The 23,067-nt window shown below is 41.1% G+C and overlaps 1 protein-coding gene across 2 annotated transcripts in view; it reads left to right on the forward strand.

The window, feature by feature from the left end:
- LOC135496396 (C-Maf-inducing protein-like) overlaps positions 1-22,122 on the forward strand; it is a 51,720-nt gene extending 29,598 nt beyond the window's left edge. Inside the window, exons 6-20 of one of the 2 annotated variants that reach the window (XM_064785732.1) lie at positions 445-471; positions 4,205-4,312; positions 4,589-4,669; positions 7,290-7,393; positions 9,966-10,067; positions 10,384-10,476; positions 11,091-11,156; positions 11,387-11,413; positions 12,296-12,452; positions 12,776-12,889; positions 13,174-13,314; positions 13,777-13,971; positions 14,446-14,551; positions 14,883-14,953; positions 15,525-22,122. In XM_064785732.1, the coding sequence (XP_064641802.1) occupies positions 445-471; positions 4,205-4,312; positions 4,589-4,669; positions 7,290-7,393; positions 9,966-10,067; positions 10,384-10,476; positions 11,091-11,156; positions 11,387-11,413; positions 12,296-12,452; positions 12,776-12,889; positions 13,174-13,314; positions 13,777-13,971; positions 14,446-14,551; positions 14,883-14,953; positions 15,525-15,578 (1,446 nt within the window). In that variant the 3' untranslated portion in view covers positions 15,579-22,122. The remainder of the gene's footprint in view (positions 1-444; positions 472-4,204; positions 4,313-4,588; positions 4,670-7,289; positions 7,394-9,965; positions 10,068-10,383; positions 10,477-11,090; positions 11,157-11,386; positions 11,414-12,295; positions 12,453-12,775; positions 12,890-13,173; positions 13,315-13,776; positions 13,972-14,445; positions 14,552-14,882; positions 14,954-15,524) is intronic. The other variant, XM_064785733.1, reaches the window with a different exon arrangement.
- Positions 22,123-23,067: the final 945 nt, after the last annotated feature.

Consider the following 23,067-nt stretch of genomic DNA (forward strand, 5'->3'; position numbering starts at 1 on the left):
CAGGTGGCACTAGTTGTAAATCGCCATGCATTGTGCACAAGTATTTCATTGCATGGACATACAACTCGACTGGCACCACAAGTTTTGAGGAAAGAACATTTGCATTTCTAGCGAGGCCATTGGTAAACCATGTATAGAGGCTTGCACTGACATGATTCAGGCATCCATTTTTTACGTCAATCCGTGTCCTTGACCATACTGACGTTGTCAACAAAGCATACCAACGTTGGCCATTTAGGTCAGTGATGTAAATTTGACGTCCAAAATGTTGTCTTTTGCCTTGATGATGTCATCTGCACGCCCCCATACAAATGAACCAGGCCTTTAAAGGGGACAGGAAAGGATCACACCTAAAATAGGCGGGAAACCTTTTTTGACTAAATGTGGAGAACACTGCACTACACGATGCTGTACTCACTTGACGCTGGCACCTCCCTCTTTCAGCCGATCATCCCAGTGTCTGTGCACCAGGTGAGTCACCGAATCACGCGATCCGGCCACCAGGCCTCGCACTGGCGACTCCTGGTGGCGATTGCTTTGCGCGTTACTGTCCTTGGCTCTTATGGTCGAGGGACTTTTCATTTATGCTTTGAGTTTGAGTTTAAGTTAAATAGACTTGGCTGTCAGAGTGACTCCGTGGTAGGAAGATGTTTGAAATCAACATCTGGGCCTGTCACCTCTCCTCGACTTTAGGTTCAACTTCCAGGCCATGCATGTCTTATACGATAGAGAGGGCGGCTCTCTCTGACAGCTTAGGTTTACTCGGGTTCTCTGGTTTCCTTCTACTTCATATTACAAATACCAAAAACCTTTGGAGGTTATAATGTCCTCGTTGACGCTCAGCTCTCAACTGCGTAATCCAAAAAAGAATGAGGTGCTCTGTAGAGGTAAAATTTGTAAAAGCCCACCCATTTGTTCTTTCGTACCTTGCGTACCATCTTTCCTTAGGATGGTTTGGGTCGATAAGTTTTGAAAAGGACGGTTTTCACTTAATGTTGTTTTCACCAATAACTTTTCACTCTTTGCAAGAATTTCTATTCATCCTGATTTTCAAACTATTCTGGGTTTGTTGCAAAAAGAATCTTTTGATCTAAATATAAGCCAGAGTGCAGTTGTTAACTTTTTGACGTGTTTTCTGGCAAATCTAGTGAGAAAAGATAACATTTGATGTATTCACCACTGTTTTGGGGTCTTCGGGTGCATCTTGTGAGGTTTTTTCGGTCGGGGCAGATGGGGGGGATAAACTGGGCATGAAAACTGTCGCTGTTGATGCATTTTTGCAGCAGCCAAAGCGTCGTTTATCCATTGTCATGACTGCGCAACAAAAGTTGGCAATTTGCACCAGGCTCTTGATCAGTAGGTAAACGATAATATTATGGTGATTTCGTTCATTATCTTCGACTCTTGATGTCTCTAGCTGTAGTTTCGTCTCATTATCACGCCCATTACCATCCGCCATTCTCATCAGCCATTATGACATCATCCATCTTCTATCAGTTTCAGCTGTTTCGACTGTCTCGACTGTCGTGCGGAAATCGTGTACATAACACTGTATAAAATGCACATAACGTTTCAGTTAAGTTAGATTGAAACCTGTGACGAACTTTTCAACTTATGTAGATAAAGGAATATTCCGATCAGTTTGTTTGAAAACATGACCCTGCTTAAAGGAGGAGTGTCATGTGATGATTCTGGCCCGGCACTTATCTTCTTAAAGGATGAGTGTCTGCATGATACTACGGACCGGGTACTTATGAAGTCTGTTGCATGCCTGTGTACAGGGTGGTTCAAAAATTAACCGGTTGTCCGCAAACGTTCTATAAACTGTATGTGTGGATCTTTGGATGTACATCTGCAGCGCCACCTGCAGCAAGACTCTGTAATCGTCATAAGTGTCAGCACAGAATTATCTTGTGACACTACGTCTTTAATAGTAAGTTCTCTGAGAAAAGTTATATTTCTGAAGGTCACCAAAATTCATAGTCACTTTACTTCCTGGGCAGTAATTTGCTACTATTCATCAGCTATGGAAAAGAAAGTTATTGCCATATGCATGAAAAATCTTAATATTGAAAAACAAGCGATAATATCGCAGAAAGATGCACTACATTAGCTGTCGTCCTGTTAATAATTCATTCCGATAGTTCGCGTACCAATATAGCCTACTTCAGAAGTTAGGCGTGGTTCTTGATGCGACTATAAAAACCTAATCGTGCCTGCTTGCCCATCAATACTGCCGGCTGATCATCTTTGCTTTGTGCATGAAATGCGATAAGTGTTTCGGTGATGTTTTGTGAGTAGGACACAGTTACATCAACAAGACTCTTATCCTAGCTCTCGAATCCCAATCATCGATTTTTTATTCGATTCCTCAAATCCTTGTCCTTGCATTCAAATCTGGTCATCAAATTCTGATCTTACTCTAAACGCTTGCATGTAGGCGAATTCCGTCGCTGCGACTTGCGACATTGCCACGACAACACGACACTTGATTGTGATTAAAAAAAGCGACAACTGATCAGTTGAATCCCTGTCATCTGACGCGTTGTCCAGGCTATGTTGCATAATGGAAAAATAAAACCAGTGCGTTTGCCCTCACTTCACTCGCTGCTTTTAGACCTAATGACGTCAACAAACACATCCCGAGAGATGCTGCAGCTATATTTTTCATGATATGAAAGGTTACACCAGGACAGATTTATCCCAGTGGCATTGGCTCATCTGTCTCTTTGGCTTGTGGCTACTGAGATCCTGAGTTTGACATGGAGTTCACGTCAACACTTGAAACAAGTCATGTTCAACCCCAACCCTCGAATTCTTGGAGTCTTTGATCATAGTTCTCACAAGAGCATTGGACCATCAGACTCAGATAAATAGATTTGATGTCAAGAAAGTATTCTTTCAAGTTTAAGTTTGGAAATGAATTACATTTGTTCAAAATCAGGAATTAAATACTTGTCGTTTGCCATATTTTGGCTTTGACCGCATCAGAAAGCTGCCCCCTTATATGTTCCTTTCTCTAAAGGGTGTGGCTCACACATTGATAAAATGGCAATTAAGCGAGAAAGACAACGGTACTTGCAGTCATGTGTATTTCATTTCGAGCATATATCCAAATATGAATGATATTTAAAAACCTAGGTGTGGCTCGGTGACCTTTTAGCTAAAGAAATAATTGTCCGTATGTTCGATTTTCTTTCATCTCTCCGTGTGTCGCTGCACTTGGAGTCTGGTGCGATCTATCCAGAGAATGATATCATTGTCGTTAGTGCATATGTGTCATCGAAACCAAGGTTGCTTCCGTGGGGCTTGGTCGCTAAAAATGGCGTTGATGATGTTATTGTTACGGTGACGGCAACCTCGGAATGGAAAATGTGGAATTGTGGTACAGACATAAATCTGTTCGAGGTTATTTCTGAGAATGTTCTAAAAAGGTTACATTGTTTATAAGCAATTTTGATATGTTTTAAAGAAATGTCATTCATCCTGTTGAAGATTTAGAATACATGCAATTGGATTTAAAAGTATTCTTTATTTGAGATACGGCATAGTCCGAATTGAAAATGAAATGAAACAAATGGAAATAGGTGTTACAGGACCTTTGGGTCAAATGTCAAATGTCAATAGAAAAATGAAAATAAGGGGAATGGAAAAACTTCAGCATAATGGGATGAAACCAAAGTGCCCTTAATCCATCTTTCCCGCTGCAAAGTTGACAACTTGTGGCCCCTGAAGAATATCTTGTGGCGAGTTCTTTTCTAATATCTACCTCTGTGAAGCGTAATGGGGGACTTTTTTCGCAAGTCTTCCACAATTCCGCTTTAGTTCTCATTAGGGAATCCCTGAATGGTTGAAAAGCTCCGACTGGTCTTTTCATCGCCGCTCTTCTAAAAAAACCGTTCTGCGGCCCTGGGAATTATCATATCCGGTTCGTCTTGTCCCAGTCTTTGACCATGAATCCCCGAAGACACATTCAGATGTGAATGCCGTGTTTCCCTAATTGGTGTCGCGAGTTAACCCTTTCAAAGCCAGGCAATATGGTATGCGTGTTTCATATCTTCTCGTTTCAGATTATCATGGATATCACTTTTCAAAACCTCTCCACACTTTCAGGGAAACACTGTCTGTTATCGCTTTTTCACATTGTCGATTGATTTGAATACTGTTATTTTATCTAAATTGTCTAATCTCCCATTGATTTCAGAATGCAGACACAATTTCAAAGGTTGCGCATGAAAACATAATAGTTGCACTCGCACCCCTCCTTGAGAATAATCATCCGACACAGGAAATATGTGATTTCTTTACCAAAGTAAGTGCTTTAAGCGTCCCGCAAACAAGCATTCTTTGTCACAGTGTGACCAAATAGCTTTTGCTGTCTGCCCAAAAGTGTTACTGACATGGTGGTGTAGTGGCTTGGGTCTCTGACTAGCTGTCATGAGGTCACTGGTTCGACACATGCCAACATGACTGAAAGCTGTTGCTGTTATGACTTAAAACCTCTGTCATCTCCTTCACAGAGAGATTCGATGACGAATAACTTTTTTGCGATACCCTGTATACATTCGTTATCTCCATTTCTTTCCAGCACTGTAAAAACAGTCCTCGGTCAAAGATCGTCATAGAACTTTTTACGCCAGTGGTGCGCCGAATTCTGAAACACAATATGGTAAGTGCTGACATGTCGCTGTATCTGTCATTGACCTCTTCATGGCATCGGTGTAGATCACTGCCGTTTCGAGTCGGTGTCAGTTCCGGCGAGGTCTAAATTGATTGGTCGAAAGCCGGCGCCATCTACCAAGTATTGTTCTAGGATGTGAACATTGAAGCATCTACCCACCACCACCATGTACCACCCCCCAAGGAGTACTAGCTGTTTACTATCCCTAATCCTGCAAGCTCACCGACACCAATAACTCCTTCTTTGACACTGATCGCGAGCAATCATCTAGGAAGTGTAACACCGCATACATCTTTCAAGTATTGTTGTATGGTGTGAAAATTGAAAACCTACTCCCCCACCCCAACCACCACCATATACAACCTCCCGAGGAGTACTAGCTGTTTACCATCCCTAATCTCCCAAAGTTCATCGACAACCTCAACCACACCCACTGTGACTTCTTCTTCGACACTGATTGCAAGCTGTCATCTTGGAAGTGTAAAAGCGCAGACATGCGATCTGTCTTGTCTAGCTGTAGGGTGCAACTATTGAAACATGTAGGATCTCTCCGCTGAACATGTTATGATATGATTAGAGGGAAATTGCTTTAATTAGTAACCAATCTAGTTTTCTTTGAGAATAAATGTACTGCCAGCAGGGATTTGTGACAAGCGAGGAAGCTGTATTTGATTGATAGCATTAATTTCCTTTAAAACTTTTCTATTTTGATTGATAAATTTTTATATCATGAAAGCATTTAAAAAAGTGATCTTTAGGCAAAATTAATCAATGTTTATTGTGGAACTTTCTGGTAGTTTCGCTGATTTCTTGATTCGAGAAAAATAAAAAAGCGCTCCGGTGGTATGACACTATGATGCAGCAGTGACTCTTTTCGTTACAAATCAGGTTTTGAAACGGTATTCCGTGGTAGATGCGCATGAGTGATTACCACAGCCAAATCTGTCGAGTGCATGCATAACCAGACGCAAAATCTGTAAATTTTATACCGACTGCTTTCGGTCGTGGCAGTGACTCTAAGTCGTCTATCGGTTTCCGTCTATTTTGAGATAAACAATGGGCTCAATAATAATGTCACAGTTAGTCGCTATAAACGTGTGAAAAGGCAAAAATACTAATCTATTCTATAAATGATTCCTTTGTTTATAACAAGTTAGGTTATATCTAATTTAAGCAGGTGAACATGATCTGATACAGCTATTTTAGTTTGGTGGTTATTGTGTTAATTGATACCATTAATTAACATTCTAAAAATGGATATTTGGTGGCTGTGAAATCGGATGCAGTCGTTTGAAATCTGATTCTTGCTACGTTGGTGTCTTCCAAGAACCGTGTAATATCAATTATCTGTCAGCTATCAGCTACATGATCAAACACAGTTACACTAAGTTCGACGGAGGGTACGACTAGCTCTAAAACTTTAACTGTCGAGCCCAAGCCCACACCTTGTTCTGGTCATAGTGGTTTTGGTCTTGCAGCCATATTATTAGCCGCTTGGGTGGGTTCAAAATGTGGAAATAGTCAAAACGCTGCCAAAAAATACTACAGTGTTTATAGTTTGAGGTTTTTAGAACTGAATTGATGTTGGTATGGGTTGTCCCATGAAACAACTGGGGCCACATTTTTGGCATGCATTTTAGCTCCACTCTCGCATTGTTTGGGGCAACAACCTTACTTTCAGTCTGGCCATACTACCCTAAATTGATCATTGGTGTTATTGATACTATCATTGATACTGAAAATAACCCATTTCATTCTCTACCTTCCCAATAGTCCTTTAACGATCTATCCATCTTCACCATAACATAAATCTCCCCCACCACCAGCCACAGCTTTCCCATCCATCATGGTTCCTGCCAGTGGTGACATGTTTGCTATTACTGTGTACACAGCGACAAGATTTAATGTTACTATTGGTTGCTATGGGTGTTTCCACGGCGACCAGGTGAATGATTGGAAAGCCATCATTGTAATGAAGAGGGGATCAATAAAGGAGACTGGCCAGGTCTCAGTGATATGTGGTCGCCCTCATCATGATTTCTGTGCTTTGAGTCTACTGTCTGTCTAAGAACAATCTGTTGGAATCTTGATTTTGCTGTTGTCAATTCTCAGTGCCAGTATAGGCTCTCTGCAGAATATGTCATTGAAGAAGTGGCTTGACACGAGAGAATTATATACAACTCCTCTGCATATCCATCTTTTATAGATGAAAAATTAAGGCAACTCAAAAGCAACTAGTTCACACTAATTCCTTTTCCCTTATCTGAAATACCCAGCCTACAGCAGAATCACACATGCAGATAGCCTCACTTCAGATGTCTTGACTTCCATTCAAAACTGAGTGAAAAAATTGACTCCAGAGTCTTCAAGCCTGGGGGAAATGAGTTGCTAGCAAAAAGATATCCCATCTTCTGTGAAAAGATTGTCGAAGTTAGCCGTCGGTTTTTTCGCCAAGTGTCAATAGGTGTCAAGTGTCTGACGGGGGTGGGGGTGGGCTGGTTGAGTAGAGGGCGCTGATCTCTCATTTGCCGTTGCATAAGAGGTAAAGCTTTGCTTGCTCCAGACATGGTCACCCCAATTTCACCTTGTCTTCCATTTATACTTCCAGGACTTTGGTAAATACCCGCGAATGAGGACTTTCGTTCAAGAATATATTCAAGCCTTGAATTCCCAGAATGACGGCAGAAGAGTTGTTGGAAACTTTGTGAAAAGGTGAGTTACAGCTCTGTCCATAAGTAACATAGCTTGTCATGCGAAACATTGGTGAATATTTTCTCTCATCATAATAAATTATTGGTGCTTTAAGTTACAAGAATGTGCGATCAGTGGAATAGGGTTCGACTTGTAATCAAAGGTCAGGGTTGAGCCTCACCCACTACCACTTGGGACTTTCAAATGGCCTGAAATGGCCAGGTGTAGTGATGTGATGTATGACCGACTTTCTTTCAGTCCTCCTTTGAAAAGGTTAGGGCTTTAATGGATCTGCAAATTCCCTTCCTCAAATAACCGTTGCCATTATTTCCTCTAAATGAGCTCTGAATTGGCTTTGAACATGAGGACTGTTGATCTAGTGCTCAGGTTTGCCTCAGTTAATCATCTTGGAAGTTGGTCGTCACCTTGACCGGCTCATAATAGACCCAAATCCAGGGATATAGATATTCTGGAAAGGTCTCTGAAGTGGCCATTTCTGAGCATGGCACGGCTAAAGGACAAGTGGTTGACAATGATAATTTCAAAATTATCGGCACCATACCAACTTTTGGGGCCGAAAATCTAGGGAAGAAAAACGAATCTGAAAGAACAAGATAGCGAACAAACCAGAGCATAGGCCATTAACCAGTGACGTCAAATTTCCCTATTAGGCGGATTTCAGTTGTTTTTTTCTTACGAAATGCTAAATTTCAAAGCTGGAATGGGAAGATCTCTGTCTTGACTCTCAGTGGATCTTTGAATTTTCAAAACTGGACCAAAAATAAGCATTTAAGAGGTGTTTTTGTGGAAGTGAGTGATAAAGTAAAAGGATGAGATTTTTAGAAAAAGAATCAGACTTTTTTCCTCAGCTCATTCGCATCCCTGTAAGAACTGTCAAACATAATGATCAGATCCTAAGATCTGAAAACCCCAGAGGTCAGCCGATGTCATTAGGCAACCTACGTCAGCCAAATTACTGATGGAATTCATGGTATTTTCATGAAATATCCACTCTAGATAAATTTCCTATCGCTTGTGAAAAAAGCACACTAATTTGTTACAAATACAATACAAAATGGCATCATTGACATAGAAGTTATATCTGATGACAGGTCAGTGGCATTTCTCGAGTACATCCATTAAAATATCAAAAGCATTCGTTATCTCTGTATCGTTATTGACGTCATGCTGCTTGTCAGGTGCCAAGCTTACAGGAGAATATGATCACGAATGAATATGTACAGACTTGTACTGTGTGTTATTTTTTCTTCGCAAGTTTTATGAGGGTATGATGGTTTATGTGATGCTGTTTGTGAAAGGTAAAGGTTAAACCTATGAACATATGTTGTGTGTACAATGTTACTGAGGTAAATGCTTTAGAGTCGACTCAGAAGATTTAGCAGAGAACCACAATGTAAAAAGGTGGTAAATCGCTATGAGGGAAACTTTAAAGAATGATTTCAGACAAGCGGCCATAACTTTTGAAGACTTAACGACTGCTCGAGTATGATTTGGGGAATGTGTTCTTTCGAGGAAACCGGCATTGTTGGAGAATTCTCTACCATCTGCCGTGTGAAATACTGCCCAAAGAATAGGGGTTGAGTGATGATCTTTCGGCGTAATAGAGTGCTGCTGTGTTACAATGAAATATCCCCATGGCTGGGATCTTTGTGACTAGCTGTGTTCTGCTTGGCACAAAAGTGTCTGACTTTAATTTACTCAGTTGTGTGATTTTGTCGAAAATTGCTAAAAAAAGAAAAATCCAAGGCATGAAACAGCCTATAGCGATAATGGGAATATCATTCACCATCTCATATTGATAATCGATTTCTGCTGAACGAGACATAGTCAGGCGTACACCATAATCGGCACAAACTCTTGGAGACAAATCTTTAGGGTGTGGTATCATGACGACTGGCTGTCAATATCCTTGTCTAATTAACCGATACAGTCCATGCCCAGCCTGAAAAGGTCTGTAAACATTCAATATGCCATAATGTTTACCAATGAGGTAACGTTGACCCAGAGACGATATGCGGCCCCGTTTATCACGTGATGTGATTGGATGGAAAAATATAGCAAACATGAACATGATGCAGAGTCTGTGTAGCAATATTGAGGGAATTATTTAGTATAGTGTATAGTTGTCTAATATATTGACAGACCTGCGTCCCTTCAAAGGGAGTTGTACTCATAGTCACTGAATGCCACTCCCAGCTTTGTAGTAAAGCAATGATGACATAACATTACTGAGTAAACCTGCAACTCCCGACTTTAAAGGCATGGTTCCCCTGTGTACATTCTTTCTGCCTGTCCCCAAGGTAAATAAGAAATGATATGGCAATAGTGCAGTCACCTGACATGCCAGTGTAATTGACATGTAGAGTTCATCTGTATCAGTTTACAAAGCAGCAATGTTGAAATAGTGGATTTTCGTGATTGGAAATCAAATTCAATTTCAAACTTCTAACTAACGAAGCTGGCCTTTAACTTTATTTTACAGCTTGGTATGGCGAACTTGTAGGTTCTTTACCCTATAAAACTTGGTCTATTCATCCTGAAATCTGCATGATGATTTTCTGTCTCGTTCCAGCATGCATGGGGCGGGAAGCACATGCCCCCATCCCCGAGTCCTACCAAACCTGGTAGCTGTAGCTCTTGCAGCCGTCTATGGCGTCTTTGAGGACAAAAAGAAGTAAGCACCATTTTGAATCCATTCAGTTTCTTCTCCAAAGTCCCTAATTGCCGAGTCACTGCTTGGTTCCCCTACTGGTCGAGCTCAAGTGAGCGCCTTCTGGTTGCTCAGTGAAACCCCTGATTGACTTCTGTGGAAAGCCTACATCACAAACAATCTGTCAGTATGATCGAGATATAACTTTGCTTTCCTTGAGTGCTGCTTTGGCTGAAAATACAGTTTTCAGTCAGCACATTGGCAGCAAGCCTTCTGTGCCTTCAAGTTCATTGCACTTTCTTGGTATAAATATTAAAATGTCCTGTCTGTTTTTTTGCAGTTACACAAGGGAAAGTAATGATTACGAGCTCAATATGACGTATGGCGACATTCAGGAAAGGTTGTCATGCTATGTCAGCATCTTAGAAACTATGTAAGTATCATAACACTCGATAAACATGCTGAAATATAAAGTCACTTCCTCTCCTCTGCCATCCCCCACAGCAAGCCTTTGTATTGTTCCGAAAATCAAAGCAAATGTGTATATTAAAGAAATCAATCTAAACCATTGTGTCGTATCCGGTAGGGTCCCGATATTTAGCCGCCTCACAGGAGCTGGACCCTGCTGACTTTTACGAGCATTTGCTGCCCAGGTTTTATATCAGAGTTTTCCTTCTCCTATGGTTGCCTACCAGGGCTAAGTAGGCAAATCGCCCCGCTGAAACAGGTGGCACTGGTTTACAGGACACCAGTGGTGAGCAGTCAAAACCTGTGGGCAAACCTGCATGGAGTCTGGTAGCACCTGTTCCGACCTGACCTTAGCCTGACCTGAACAGGTGAACTGGTTCAGGGGCTACCAGTGATAATGAGACCAAACTGCAGGTAACCTGTCTGTTGATAGCCTAGCCTGACTTGACCTGGGGGAAAAAAGAACACAACTGATACAAGAACAGCACCTGGGCCGGGTTGGTAGAGAATGTGCAAATAACGACACTACAGTAATGGCCATCACTCTTTATTAATCGTTAATTTGTGTTCGTGTTTCAGGTCTGAATGTGAAGATTGGAAGCCACTTCTAGGCAGTTTGCTACAACCCATACCGTTCCCTGACGAGTAAGTTCCAATCCGTCAAATAGATTTGTTTCAAGACTTTGTCCTTTACTTTGGGGTGGAATGCAACGCCGAACGAAAGACTTCATAACAGAAATTCCATTTGAAAAATGTTGCAAGAAGAATTTGCCTTTTCCGATTTCGTTTGACTAGGCTAACTAATGGCATTGGCCATTGCTGGCCATGTTGTTACTCTGCTGAAGTCATTTCAAACTTTCGCCTTACTTTTTCAGGGCCATTGCCGATGAAATGTTCACATCGTAAGTAGATTTGTTACTTTTGATCGAAAAGCCATTTCAGAGGTTAATGCAGAGGTTGAGTTGAGTAGCAATGATTTTTGATGCAACAAATAGAGAGGTATCTTTTGAGCGCTTGGGTTAAATGAAGAAAAAAAACATAAACGTCAATTTTGTGACCACAAACCGTGACCATGGTAGAGAGAGTGTCCTCCCGACAGATGTGTCTTCTAAGAGAGGTTTTGTATGTTAATTGATACTGGTTTCAGTCATTCACACTAGGGGCCACCTCTGCATGTGATAGTCATGCTCCTATTTTGAGATCGAGACATGGTGATCATGAATGGATTGTAAAAGACAAGAATGTGGTTCGGCAGTCGTTTCCATGGCAGCAGCCTACAACTGCATTAGCTCATATTCTATATACGTTGACATGTATGGTGGTTTGGATTACGGAGCGACTGTATAAGTCCTCGTTTGCGAGATTCACCATCCCTATTTCGATTTAATGCAATGGTATTAGGCAGGAGTCGCGTAAAAATACTTATCCTTATATGAGCTATCCTATAACACTAATGCTTCTGTCATCCGTAAGCCTCCTCATTGACTGCCTCCTGCATCCAATAGCATATTGGCTGAACGAATCGATTGTGGGGCCGAGTGGATCCACGGAGGGGCCTTAGTCACTTGCGTCCCTTTTCAGGGCTCTTTGGGAGGGAGGTCAGATCGGTTTTTGTACCAGAAAAGAACAAACCAAGTCAAATGCCAATGGCAAAACCAATCGCATCTTGTGGGGTCTACAGGTTCTGGGGTCATTTGCTGTCTCTGTTAGCTGATTGTGTTGAAATGTCCCACATGGTATCGAGATGAATACTCACGTCAACATCGAACCATTCTTGCTTGCAGAACCCTCAAGCCAGTGATACAAAACTTGGCAGACGACACACGCTGTGAGGTCCATCAAACAGTGCTCGGTATCCGCGATGGCAAGGAAGGCTGGTTCCATCTCTATTGCCCTGGTGGCATAGCCTGTGATGATGACGGTCAACTCTATGGAATTATGGTAAGCAATGCATGCCCAGGCATGTTTTTCATAAATCTTTGTTTTCCCTGCCTCTGAAAAGTTGGGTCTTGATATTTGTTCAATCCTGCACCAAATTCGGAAGGGCTGGTAGGGCCTAACCTGTGTCCAGCCCAGCTTTCCTATGACCAATTCATCAAAACCAACCAACCTTCTAATCCTGCCGGCTTTAGTAACTAACTACGTATTAGTCCAATGCAGCATACCTGTTATGCAAACTACAGTCATATGTACAGATTGGTGAGACAGTGACAACTTTACTTTGTTTGTGATTATTAAATGATAGTATTTCCTTTACATTTCAGATAAATCGTCTTATCAATTGTTGTTGTAGACGGAAAAAGTTTTTGCAGAGCATGGGTAAAATGATTGGACCGTGTATGCTGTTGGCCCTGAGGGAAAATGAAGCAGCTATGGAAGTAAGTCATGTTGTCATGTCATGTGTGTTCGTCGTTTTCGAAGCGATCTGCTCAAGACGTCACACCTCTGCCAACTGGTACTTCATCTGGAACTTTCTTTCCAGAGGCGGTCTGAACATTCAGGTCTTCTAGAGTGTCTGTTCTGGTCTCTAAATACGGTACGGCGTAACTATTTCGAAAATTGTGAAAAGTTGTTTCCAGTGGTCTCATAACTTTCTTGACAGGAGCACTTCTCATCTTCAAAAAAGTAACTGATGATTTCTGTGTTCGATTCTTCATTATAGGTTCTTTGTGCCATGTTGGAGTTTGAAACGGTTGAGAATAACGACTGTAAGATGCAGATGATCACCACACTGCAGAGCACGTCGACGGGCAAGAAGATGTACGCCGCTCTGTGCGACAGACAGATAGCTCTGAGAGAACTGGTAAGTAGAATGAGGTGATGAATGGAGAGGAATACTGGCCAAAGGACACCACCCTGACCACAAAGCTCTGGGGCACTGTGGTGGAACTCTATAGGACAGCCAACTTCGTTACCGGAAACTGTCTGAATGTCTAGCTTGCATCTCAAAAACCCAGAATGCAGAAAAATAAGGAGAAGAAATGGACTGTCTTATCATTGTGTTGGAGTTTGACTGCTGGGAGGAGAAAATTTGGAGATTATGTTTTAACTCAACAGTCCAGGTCCTAATTGCTCAATCATTAGAGACAAACACCATTGCTTGCTCAACTAACATTATTTCCTTCAGTGAATTTCATTTACAATAGTAGCGTAGCATTAAATGCAAATGTCACTGCTACCCCAATTGAGCAACCGTGCCTTGGTACGAAACTAGCAAGTCCCCAGTAACAAAGCCTGCTAACCCTTTCTCTCTCCTGTCCTTCAGCAACAAAAGGGTGGACCCAAGAAGCTAACCCTGCCATCCAAGTCGACTGACGCTGATTTGGCCAAACTCCTGAGTTCTGGCTCGTTTGGCAACCTGGAGTGTCTGAGTTTGGCGTTCACCCAAGTGACCAGCAACTGCGCTAAGGATCTGATTAAACTTCCTTCACTGCGCTACCTCAACCTATGGTCGACACAGGTGAGTCTGTAATGCAAAATTCGCAGTAGTTGTCCGCATTCTACCATCTGTGAATGAACATCTTTCAGACTTGTTGGAGTTGGTCTTCGATGCAAGTCAAGTGATTTGGTGAGAAGTGAGCTGGTCACCGCCCATTCTTTGGACTACTTTACGACTGACCTCTAGTCGTGTGTGTGCACTACCAACCCGGCCTAGGAGGTGTGTTTCGACACTTGAGGAAGGTTCATCAAATGTGTAAGCCACGGAGAACAACTCACATTATTGGAATTCTCCCAATGGAGTATTTGCAAAAATAAAGGCTCCTGCTTGTATCACAACCAGGGAACAAAATGTCACAATAGATGAAATGACCACAGAATGGCAAAAATACCTCACAGGCTTAAGGAATGAAAGAAAAAGGGAAATTTGACCATTTTCTTCTCATTTCCTATAATTTTGGCTTAGCTCTGATCTTGAAATATAATCTTCTTTTAGTTTGGCGATGGTGGGCTGCAACTCATCTCGGAACACCTACAGAAACTTCAGGTTCTCAACCTTTGCGAGACCAGGGTCACAGACAAGGGACTTACTTCACTCTCAGGTAAGTCCATGCAACAATTTATCTAACAGTAAAAGATAGGTACTTCCTGGGCAATTTCTATAGATCGATATCTTTGTTTACAAATCAACGTCATTCTTACTACGCACATAAAATAATCCCTCTCGTTGTGTGTGCGCACACCGTCCCGCAATGAGAGGAGAGTGTGATGAAGTAATATCACCATCACAGAATCGATGCTAGATTCATCTGGATCTGAGCAGTTTTTCTTGCCTACCTTATGACTTGCAGGATATTTTGGATCAGATGTTGATAAAATCCCGTCGCAACTTGTTGAGATGTTTGAGGTTAAATATTGAGATTTTCTTTTCAGCTCTGAAGAACCTGCGTAAATTAAATCTGAACAGTACTCACTTGTCGGCTTTAACCTTTGAGGATTTGAAGGTATGTACTTTTACTTTTAAGCCATGATCTTTTGCTTCAAATGTCAGTTTTGACCAGCGGTTATAAATCGTTCTACGAACACAGTTGCTCCAGGTCTAAAATAGCATTCAACAGCCAGGGACTTGTACCTTTGTTCATATCTTTCTGAAACAAATCAAATGTTGGCTTCAAACACAGAATTTTGTTTATAAAGTAATCTTGGTTTTACTTTGCACAAAAGGATGGTGTAGTCCATGAGGTCATGTAAAGTCTGATTAGCATTGAATATGGGGTGATATGAATAAAGACTAGCAAATGCTTTTACTCTGGTTTTGTACAGGAAGGCCTAGTGTAAATGTACATGGAGATTTAGATAAAAGCATTTGCTTGTCTTTATTCATATCACCCATGGTTTACCGTTATGGAGATCCCACTGCACCGTATTCATATTCTTATGTCAATGACTTCGACGCGTACCCTTTGGGATTTAACAGTGTTAATGACTGGCACCAACAATTTATTGTCGTTAGTTGTAACTGATGCCATCGTTGGTATCAATCTGCACATTTTCATCGATGATTTTATATTTCAGGAGAAACTGCCCGCCCTGCAAGAGTGTGATGTCCGCTATACGGATGCTTGGTGAACCGAGGCTCCGGCAGACGAAACCGGACTCGAAAACTAATCAGACACGAACTGTCATAGATCATATTGTTGTTTCATAAGCTTCTCCGTTCATTCGACACTATCGGACACGACAAATCATCGGACATCCTGCCACTCTGTTAGCGCCACCTATAGGGCACACTCTCCACTGTTTTTGTCACCTCTCATTTGTAAATGACCACCAACATGTGTATTACTCGAGTTGTATCAATCATAAGTATGTCTTTTAGAACATTGGGATTTATAACTGAGAAGACGTGTAATATAAAAGTATCGAAGATTGTGCCTATTATATTATTGTCTAATGACTGTAATATAAACCGATATATAGATTCAGGCCAGTAACGGCCATGTGTTCATCAAAAAGCGTGACTATATCTAGACCTGTGGTCGATGTATATGAAATTCGTATCGGTAAGTGTGTAGCTTCAGTTCTCAAGCGGACTTTGTAATCGGGGCATGAGGGGTCGATGTGCCTGGACACTTTTTAGAGGTCAAGGTCAGATTTAAAGGTGAAGGTCAAAGTTCTAGTCCATAGTACACACCTGAGGAAGAAATCGCTTTATTTTGTTCTCAAAATATCAAAATAAATTCAGTTCTCAGATTTTTTTTTATTGTGACAAATTTTCTAAGTCAGTTTCTCCCGTAAAAATTTATTTTTTTGATTTGTTTGATTTGTTAATGTCGTGTTGCAGGTGGCTTTCAAATTTTAAAACTTGTTTTGAATTTACATCTTGGAAAATATTATTCATTGCGATAAAGAACCTAATGACTTAATTAGTCACCACATAGGTATGTCATATATACATAGATAAATTGCTTTTATAAAAACTTGTGAATACTTGTTCCCCCCAGTGGTGTATTGAAAGTATAGTGCACAGGCAACTTGGTGTAGAAAGCGTCGGTCGGCTAGAAGAAAATCTACATTACAAATCGGCTGGGTTCTCACAGAAATATTCATTTAGACCTTATGGTCCAAATATAGTTATAAGAATTTGGAAAGTGTCTGGAATGACATAAAAAGTCAGAGAAAGGAAATATACTGTTTCTCCGAATTCAACTTTGACTCAGTTGACCGTGTGCCATACTTTACCTATAAACCCTTGATTTGTCAAATGGACTCATCTAATGCCTTAACTGGAAGAGTCCATTCAAGGAAATGGGGGTGAAAGTGTAACGGGATGACCTCTTTACGTCTGGCGGTTCACTCATTTTGTCAGTCTTGTGCAAATCAATGGGGCAGCTGGCCTGTGCTTATTTTTAAGGTGCTGCTTGCAAAGGACACTCAACAACAATAAACATGTGCTTGTATATTTACGTGTTATGAAATGTATTATTCAAACTGTTATCCATTTGATCCACGACCTAAAAGAAAAATGTTCAGCATACCCACTTCAGTTATTTAGAATTTTTGACGGGGTTTGAATTTTTGGTCATGGTCATAGGTTGGCCTTCCCCCTTGAAGTTGACAATAGTTTTTCACTGTTAATCAATGGATTTGATGTGAGAAGTTGAAATTTCACTGGGAAGAATATTGTCTGTATTAAAGAGAGACACTGGGGTTGAGAGTCAGGGTGTTGACAATAGTTTTTGGCACCAAAATAGATCTATATTGCAGAGGGCAGGAGAAGCTGATGCGTTCTACAGTTCAAGTCACAATTGACATCCTATCTGCTTCGCATTAGTTGCATGCAACCTACGCGCCTGTGACGCACTATGACACATTCGTCACTCTATGTTTTGCGCAGGTTGCCCGTCGCCTAGATTATGTGCCACCTACGTGCTCGGTAGCAGGTCAGTGATGCGATTTGAGGGATGTCAGTTGTGATTTGGACTGTATCCCTCCTACTGTTCATATAAGATTTGGAACCTGTCTACCGAGTGGCCTCGGCCAGGTGCTAGGAAAGATTCGACTTGCAAATGAATATGAACATAAGTGTTGTTAATTCACTTACTTATTTGTAGTGGCAACACGTACCACAACCCAAAAAAAATTAAAAACCTAATATCAGGCAAAGTAAAATGGGAATTTATGTTGTTGTGTCGCAATATTTTGGCAAGCATTTGTATTGTATTTCTATTAGTCAAGCTGGGCTTTGGCTAAGTGGGATAGTGAATTTGTGTTCGGTGTTCTGTGGAGGAAAGGAATGAGGTATATAGTCGACCAGGTTTATGTTGTCCTTATGATTAAACGAAAAACACAGGGTCACTTGAGTTTGTTTTTGTTTGTACATTTTCACAATGGTCATGATGCACTTCAAATTAACAAGTTGATACACACTGGTAATCATAAATACTAATTTTTTGCAGCCCTGCTGATTGAATACTATCATTATACAATTTTTTTAAATTTGACCCAAAATTGTTGCACTATTGATAAGATCTTCAAGACTCTGTAAAGTCTTGTCACCCTTTGTGCAGTAGTCTAGCACCGACTGCTGGTAACTATTGCAGGGAAGGAGATACAATTCTTTGGTGAACAATTTTGGGTTGAATAAAAAAAACTAGGACATTATTATAAACAGCATCAGGCGATTGGTATTGTGAAGTAGGAGGAAACCAGAGACCCCGTTTTAGTTCCATGATGAATGACACAATTCTGGTCTTATAAAAATGTTTTTTTATTGTTCAATTTTATTTTAGAGAATTTTTATACATATACTTGTTACTTCTAGTAATTTAACATAAAGGCCTCTTGCTTTCCATGTTTTTAGCCGACCAACAAAACGAAAAGTTTGTCCATTTTTACGACACTTGACGAACACAGAAAATTCATTTTGAAATGTTTGAATACTGTAAACTGAAACTTTTTTGAGCATTGCATTTTTACAAAATGATGAGATGAGAAGTCGAAAGTTGCTTGGTCAATTAATTTACCGATGGCCATTAATACTTATCTATCAGTTGATATTAGTGTTAATATGTTGAATCATCTGTTGTTCAATTACTTCAGGTTTAAAATTGGTCAGCTAAAAACCTTGAAACCGCTAGGCCTAGTTATTGGTCTTTGGGTGAAGGTCTTGGTATCCACTCCATGGAGGCTGGACAGCCAAGTTGTTCGAGTAGTTCAAAGAAGTGGCTTTTTTTGTCGTATCCAGGGTCAATTTGAAGCAGACTATGAAGGAAACGAGAGGATCGCAAACTAGTGTAAACCCCTTTAGTTTTGTGAACCAAATATTTTCGCGAGAGGGGGTATAATTGCTAACTTTAGGGAAGTGAAAATTTTCAACTTCATGGTTTTATCTTTGGAAACTGCACCCATTTGTAGAAATAAATGGAAGCAAAATCTGAAAAGGATGTTTTTTGCAGACATATTGGGCCACAAAAATAAAGGTGTTTACAGTATGTGTTCATTTTTTAGGAATGACCAGACATCTGTGTTAGTTCATAAAATGCTAATTAATATGTACTTGCTGTTGTCTGAGTGTAGGTGTTATATATCATTGAGGTATTTTGTAAAGGAAATACAATGTTTTCACATATTATTAGAATTTTGGTGAAGAGATATTCGGCGAACTTGATGGGGACCTTGGGACCTTTAAACAACTTTTCCTACTCTCAAGCCAACTTGAAAAGTACAACGGGCACTTAGTCGATTGGTGCAGGTTTTCCACAACATTATTTATTGGATAGATCAATGTGATCAGTTTTCAAATTTGTGCTGATCATGTGACGTTGTCAGGTGATGGCAATTTGACCAATCGGCACAAGCTTTGTGGTCGTCTGCAGAGCAACGTTTCTGATATTGGCGGAATTTTTCCTTGTCCATGTCTAGTTAGAGTTCAAAAAGGTTATTGTAGCCGATCTAACTTTCTAAAAAAATTTGATGAGCCATTTTAAAGATGGCCTGCAGTATAACCTCTGTACAAAGAACTCAATGTCATGTTCATATAGCATATTTACAGGTAATGAAATCGTATAAGATAGGATTTCTACACCTCGAGAAGATGAATTACAATATAATGTAAAAAGCACATATTTCCTAATAGCTAATACTCCTTTATCTTTTGCCCTGTACATAGTTAACAGATGTAATGTATTGCTTCTACCTATGCCTTTACAGGAGGAGTCCTATGGGGAAATTCTTGTTTCAAGGATTTTGTGACGGCTGTCGGAAATAGTTCTTGTCTGCACCTAAAGGTGGAGGTTTTAGATGGAAACATGCTGAGACAGCCTTTAAGAGTTCTCCTTTGAGAAGGGCTCCTCCACTTCAGCAAGTCAACATTATGTGGAACTCATATGTAGTCATTTGGAATACTGCTCTGTGGACTTACATGTAAATCATCACCACAATTGACCTAAGTTGGAAAAGAATTCCAGATTTGCGGCCGGTTATGTATTCTCACACCAGATTTTGCTACGGTATGCGTAACCGGATGCAAAATCTGGAAATCTAGTTCCAACATCTGTCAATGGTGGCACTGATTCAGAATCCTCAAAGGAGTATGAGAGGCTTTTGAGCCTTCAGGCGGGAAAGAACAATTGTAGGATCCAATGAGCTATTATTTGATTCATTCCCCACCGTGATGGCAAATAGAATATGTTAGAACAAAAAAAGGGATGTGTTCAAAGCAACTGGAAAATTCTGAACCCCTAGCTCCTGATTATAGCCTGCCCCCGCCCCATAATCAAATGAAAAATGTCTCCATGTTCTGCAGAGTGCCATCGGATTTACTCCTATTTCAGTGCTAAGTTACAGAAAAAGTCCTAGGGAAATAAATTTGCTATACTAGTCGATCGCATTTGTATGTAAAGTTCCATGAATCCTGCAATATGTAAAAGTGCCATAAACGTGTTTATTTAAGATGGCTGTACTTCATTTTCGATCTCATTTTCTTGTTTAATTCTACGCGATTCAAAGATTGAATGATTCACACTGTACCCGTTTGGTGCCATTCGATTTCAATGATGTCATTAGCCGATCAGCGAACGACTAACTGTTAAACCTTTAAAAAAGTTTCCTGGCTAATGGACATGAGATTACCATAAGAAAAGCAGCAATCATTTCAGTGTATTTTTGCAGATTTCGTGATCATTTGGGAAAGTAGCTGTCTTTTGGAATAGCCCCGCTTTAAGGTAAAATAAAATCTTACAGTTCTAGTATATGATAAATAGAGGTCGCTTCAACTGGCTCATATATAGAAGGAATGAAATATGTAGGGAAAAGGCAAGTTGCCTTGACTCGGACTCGAACCACAGGTCTTTGAATTGCTCATACATTGCTCTCTACCATGTCAAATTCCTATCAGACCTACCTGTTTCTGCGCTGTGTGATACCGTTATGAAAATCTGATTTGGCTCTGATGTGTCACTCGGTGCAGAAAACAGAATTTGATGGGTTAACAGGTAGCGCAGTGAACTGGCAATCTGAAGGTCTGTAGTCTAAATCCCACTCGGGGCAACCTGATTTTTCGGCACATACTGTATAGACGCTATTTAGCCAGTTAAAGGGTGCCTATACAAAAGGCCTACTGGGTATATAACATGTATTGTAGGCCTATGTGAAACGGACGCATCAAAACCGACTAAACAGTATTTCATCCTTCTTACAGTTTAAATATATAGCTGCAGATACGACCCAGGTTTTGAATCAAAAAGTGTCGGGCCCACATGCACCTAAATCAAGAACGACAGAAATTCGCCTTACTGATTTTATAATGGTAAAATGTTCTAAAGGATGACTCGAAAACATGTCGGTGGCTATGAGGTTGATTTAGCTGTGTGTGTGCCATATACTTAGCTGGGATACACTAGGTGTTGTAGCCCACTTGACTCACGCGAAGTAACAAATCGTTTAGGAGATTATGTAAATGACTATACTAAGTGTGGATGGGTCACTTGGAGGGCTGCATACATGAATGAGTTTTCCATGGATTGTAGGAGAGGCGATGATAGGCTATGTTCAGCATTGCTCTATATGTTTGGTCCCAAGGTTGGCGTGAAAGGAATGGTTTAAAGTTGCCACATTGCAGCCCTTCTCAGAAGATTTATTTGCCCATTTCTAGTTCAGCGCCACCTATTAGTGGTGCTTGGTTTTGGTGGGATGAAGTGGCTGAGGTCAGTGCAGCAGGCAACACGTTGTTGCAGAGACGGTGGTCAAATGTGACATAAAGAGTTTGGCATGAGGAGGACGCAGAGGTGGAACCCGGGTGAGGACATCACCGTGTGCATAATTCATAAAATGTACATAAAGGTGTCCTTGCTTTCACTCAAAAACAGGCACTCAAAAAGTTCAACTAGCACACTTTCACTGCGTCCCCGCCGAGGTTGTTTTATACCTCCCAACGCAAGTAAATTAGTTTCGTCAAGAACTAGAATTGGTCAAATAAATCTATTTTTGTTAATTTATTGTTCTGCTTCTCTTTGCTTTAACTGTGATGTTCTTGGTAATGTGGCATTGTGTACCATGGTTAGAGAGTTGTTGTTAAACGTAGTGCTTTCAATCATGTCGTAAGTTTTATACCTGTTCTTTCGACTTGTCACTATCATTTAATATGAAATATATGGAAATGAACTTAGAATAATCTTGCTTTTGTCTTTTCATATAACAAACAAATCTTATGTCTAGAAACTTGACATCACTTGTTGTGACAGCCTGTATCCACTGAGTCCCAATCAACAGCAGACAGACTCGAAGACAATTTACGTCTTGTACAGTGGTGACACCTATGCCAAAAATTTAAATTAAAACGACAAATAACTGACTGAGGCTGTCTTGTCGGTCTTCCGGTCCCGGTCTGGTTGTGACTGTCTCCTCTCTCAACATGTTGGAACGAAGGTGGAGCAGCCAGGCCTGATTCAATTGTGCTGTGACTGTCTCGCTTCTCTTGCCTACCGTTGGCAAGACAGTGGCGCAGGTAGCGCCCATTTAATCAGGTTGTGACCGTCTCATCTCTCACCGTGTCGGCACGAAGGTGGAGCAGCCAGGCCTGATTCGGTCTGGTTGTGACTGTCTCGCTTCTCTTGCCTACCGTTGGCAAGACAGTGGAGCAGGTAGCGCCCGTCTGATCTGGTTGTGACCGTCTCATCTCTCTCATCGTGTTGGCACGAAAGTGGAGCAGCCAGGCCTGATTCGGTCTGGTTGTGACTGTCTCCTCTCTCAACATGTTGGCACGAAGGTGGGCCAGCCAGCCCCGATTCGGTCTGGTTGTGACTGTCTCAGTTCTCTGATCGACTTGGTACAAAGATGAAGCAGCCAGCCCGAAAACGGTCGGTTGTGACTGTCTCTCTAATCGATTTGCGACATGGTGTACCTGCCATCCCCGGTTCGATCTGGTTGTGACTCTCTCTTCATGTTGGCAAGAAGGGGGGCCAGCCAGCCCCAAAACAGTCTGCTTGTGACTGAATCATTTCTCACGCATCGCTCACTGTATTGGCAAGACTGGAGCTGCCAATCCCGATTCGGTCTGGTTGTCATCTCTCTCATCGTGTTGGCACGAAGGTGGTGCAGCCAGACCTGATTCAATTGG

Source organism: Lineus longissimus, chromosome 11, assembly GCF_910592395.1.
Source record: "Lineus longissimus chromosome 11, tnLinLong1.2, whole genome shotgun sequence".
Lineage (NCBI taxonomy): Eukaryota > Metazoa > Nemertea > Pilidiophora > Heteronemertea > Lineidae > Lineus > Lineus longissimus.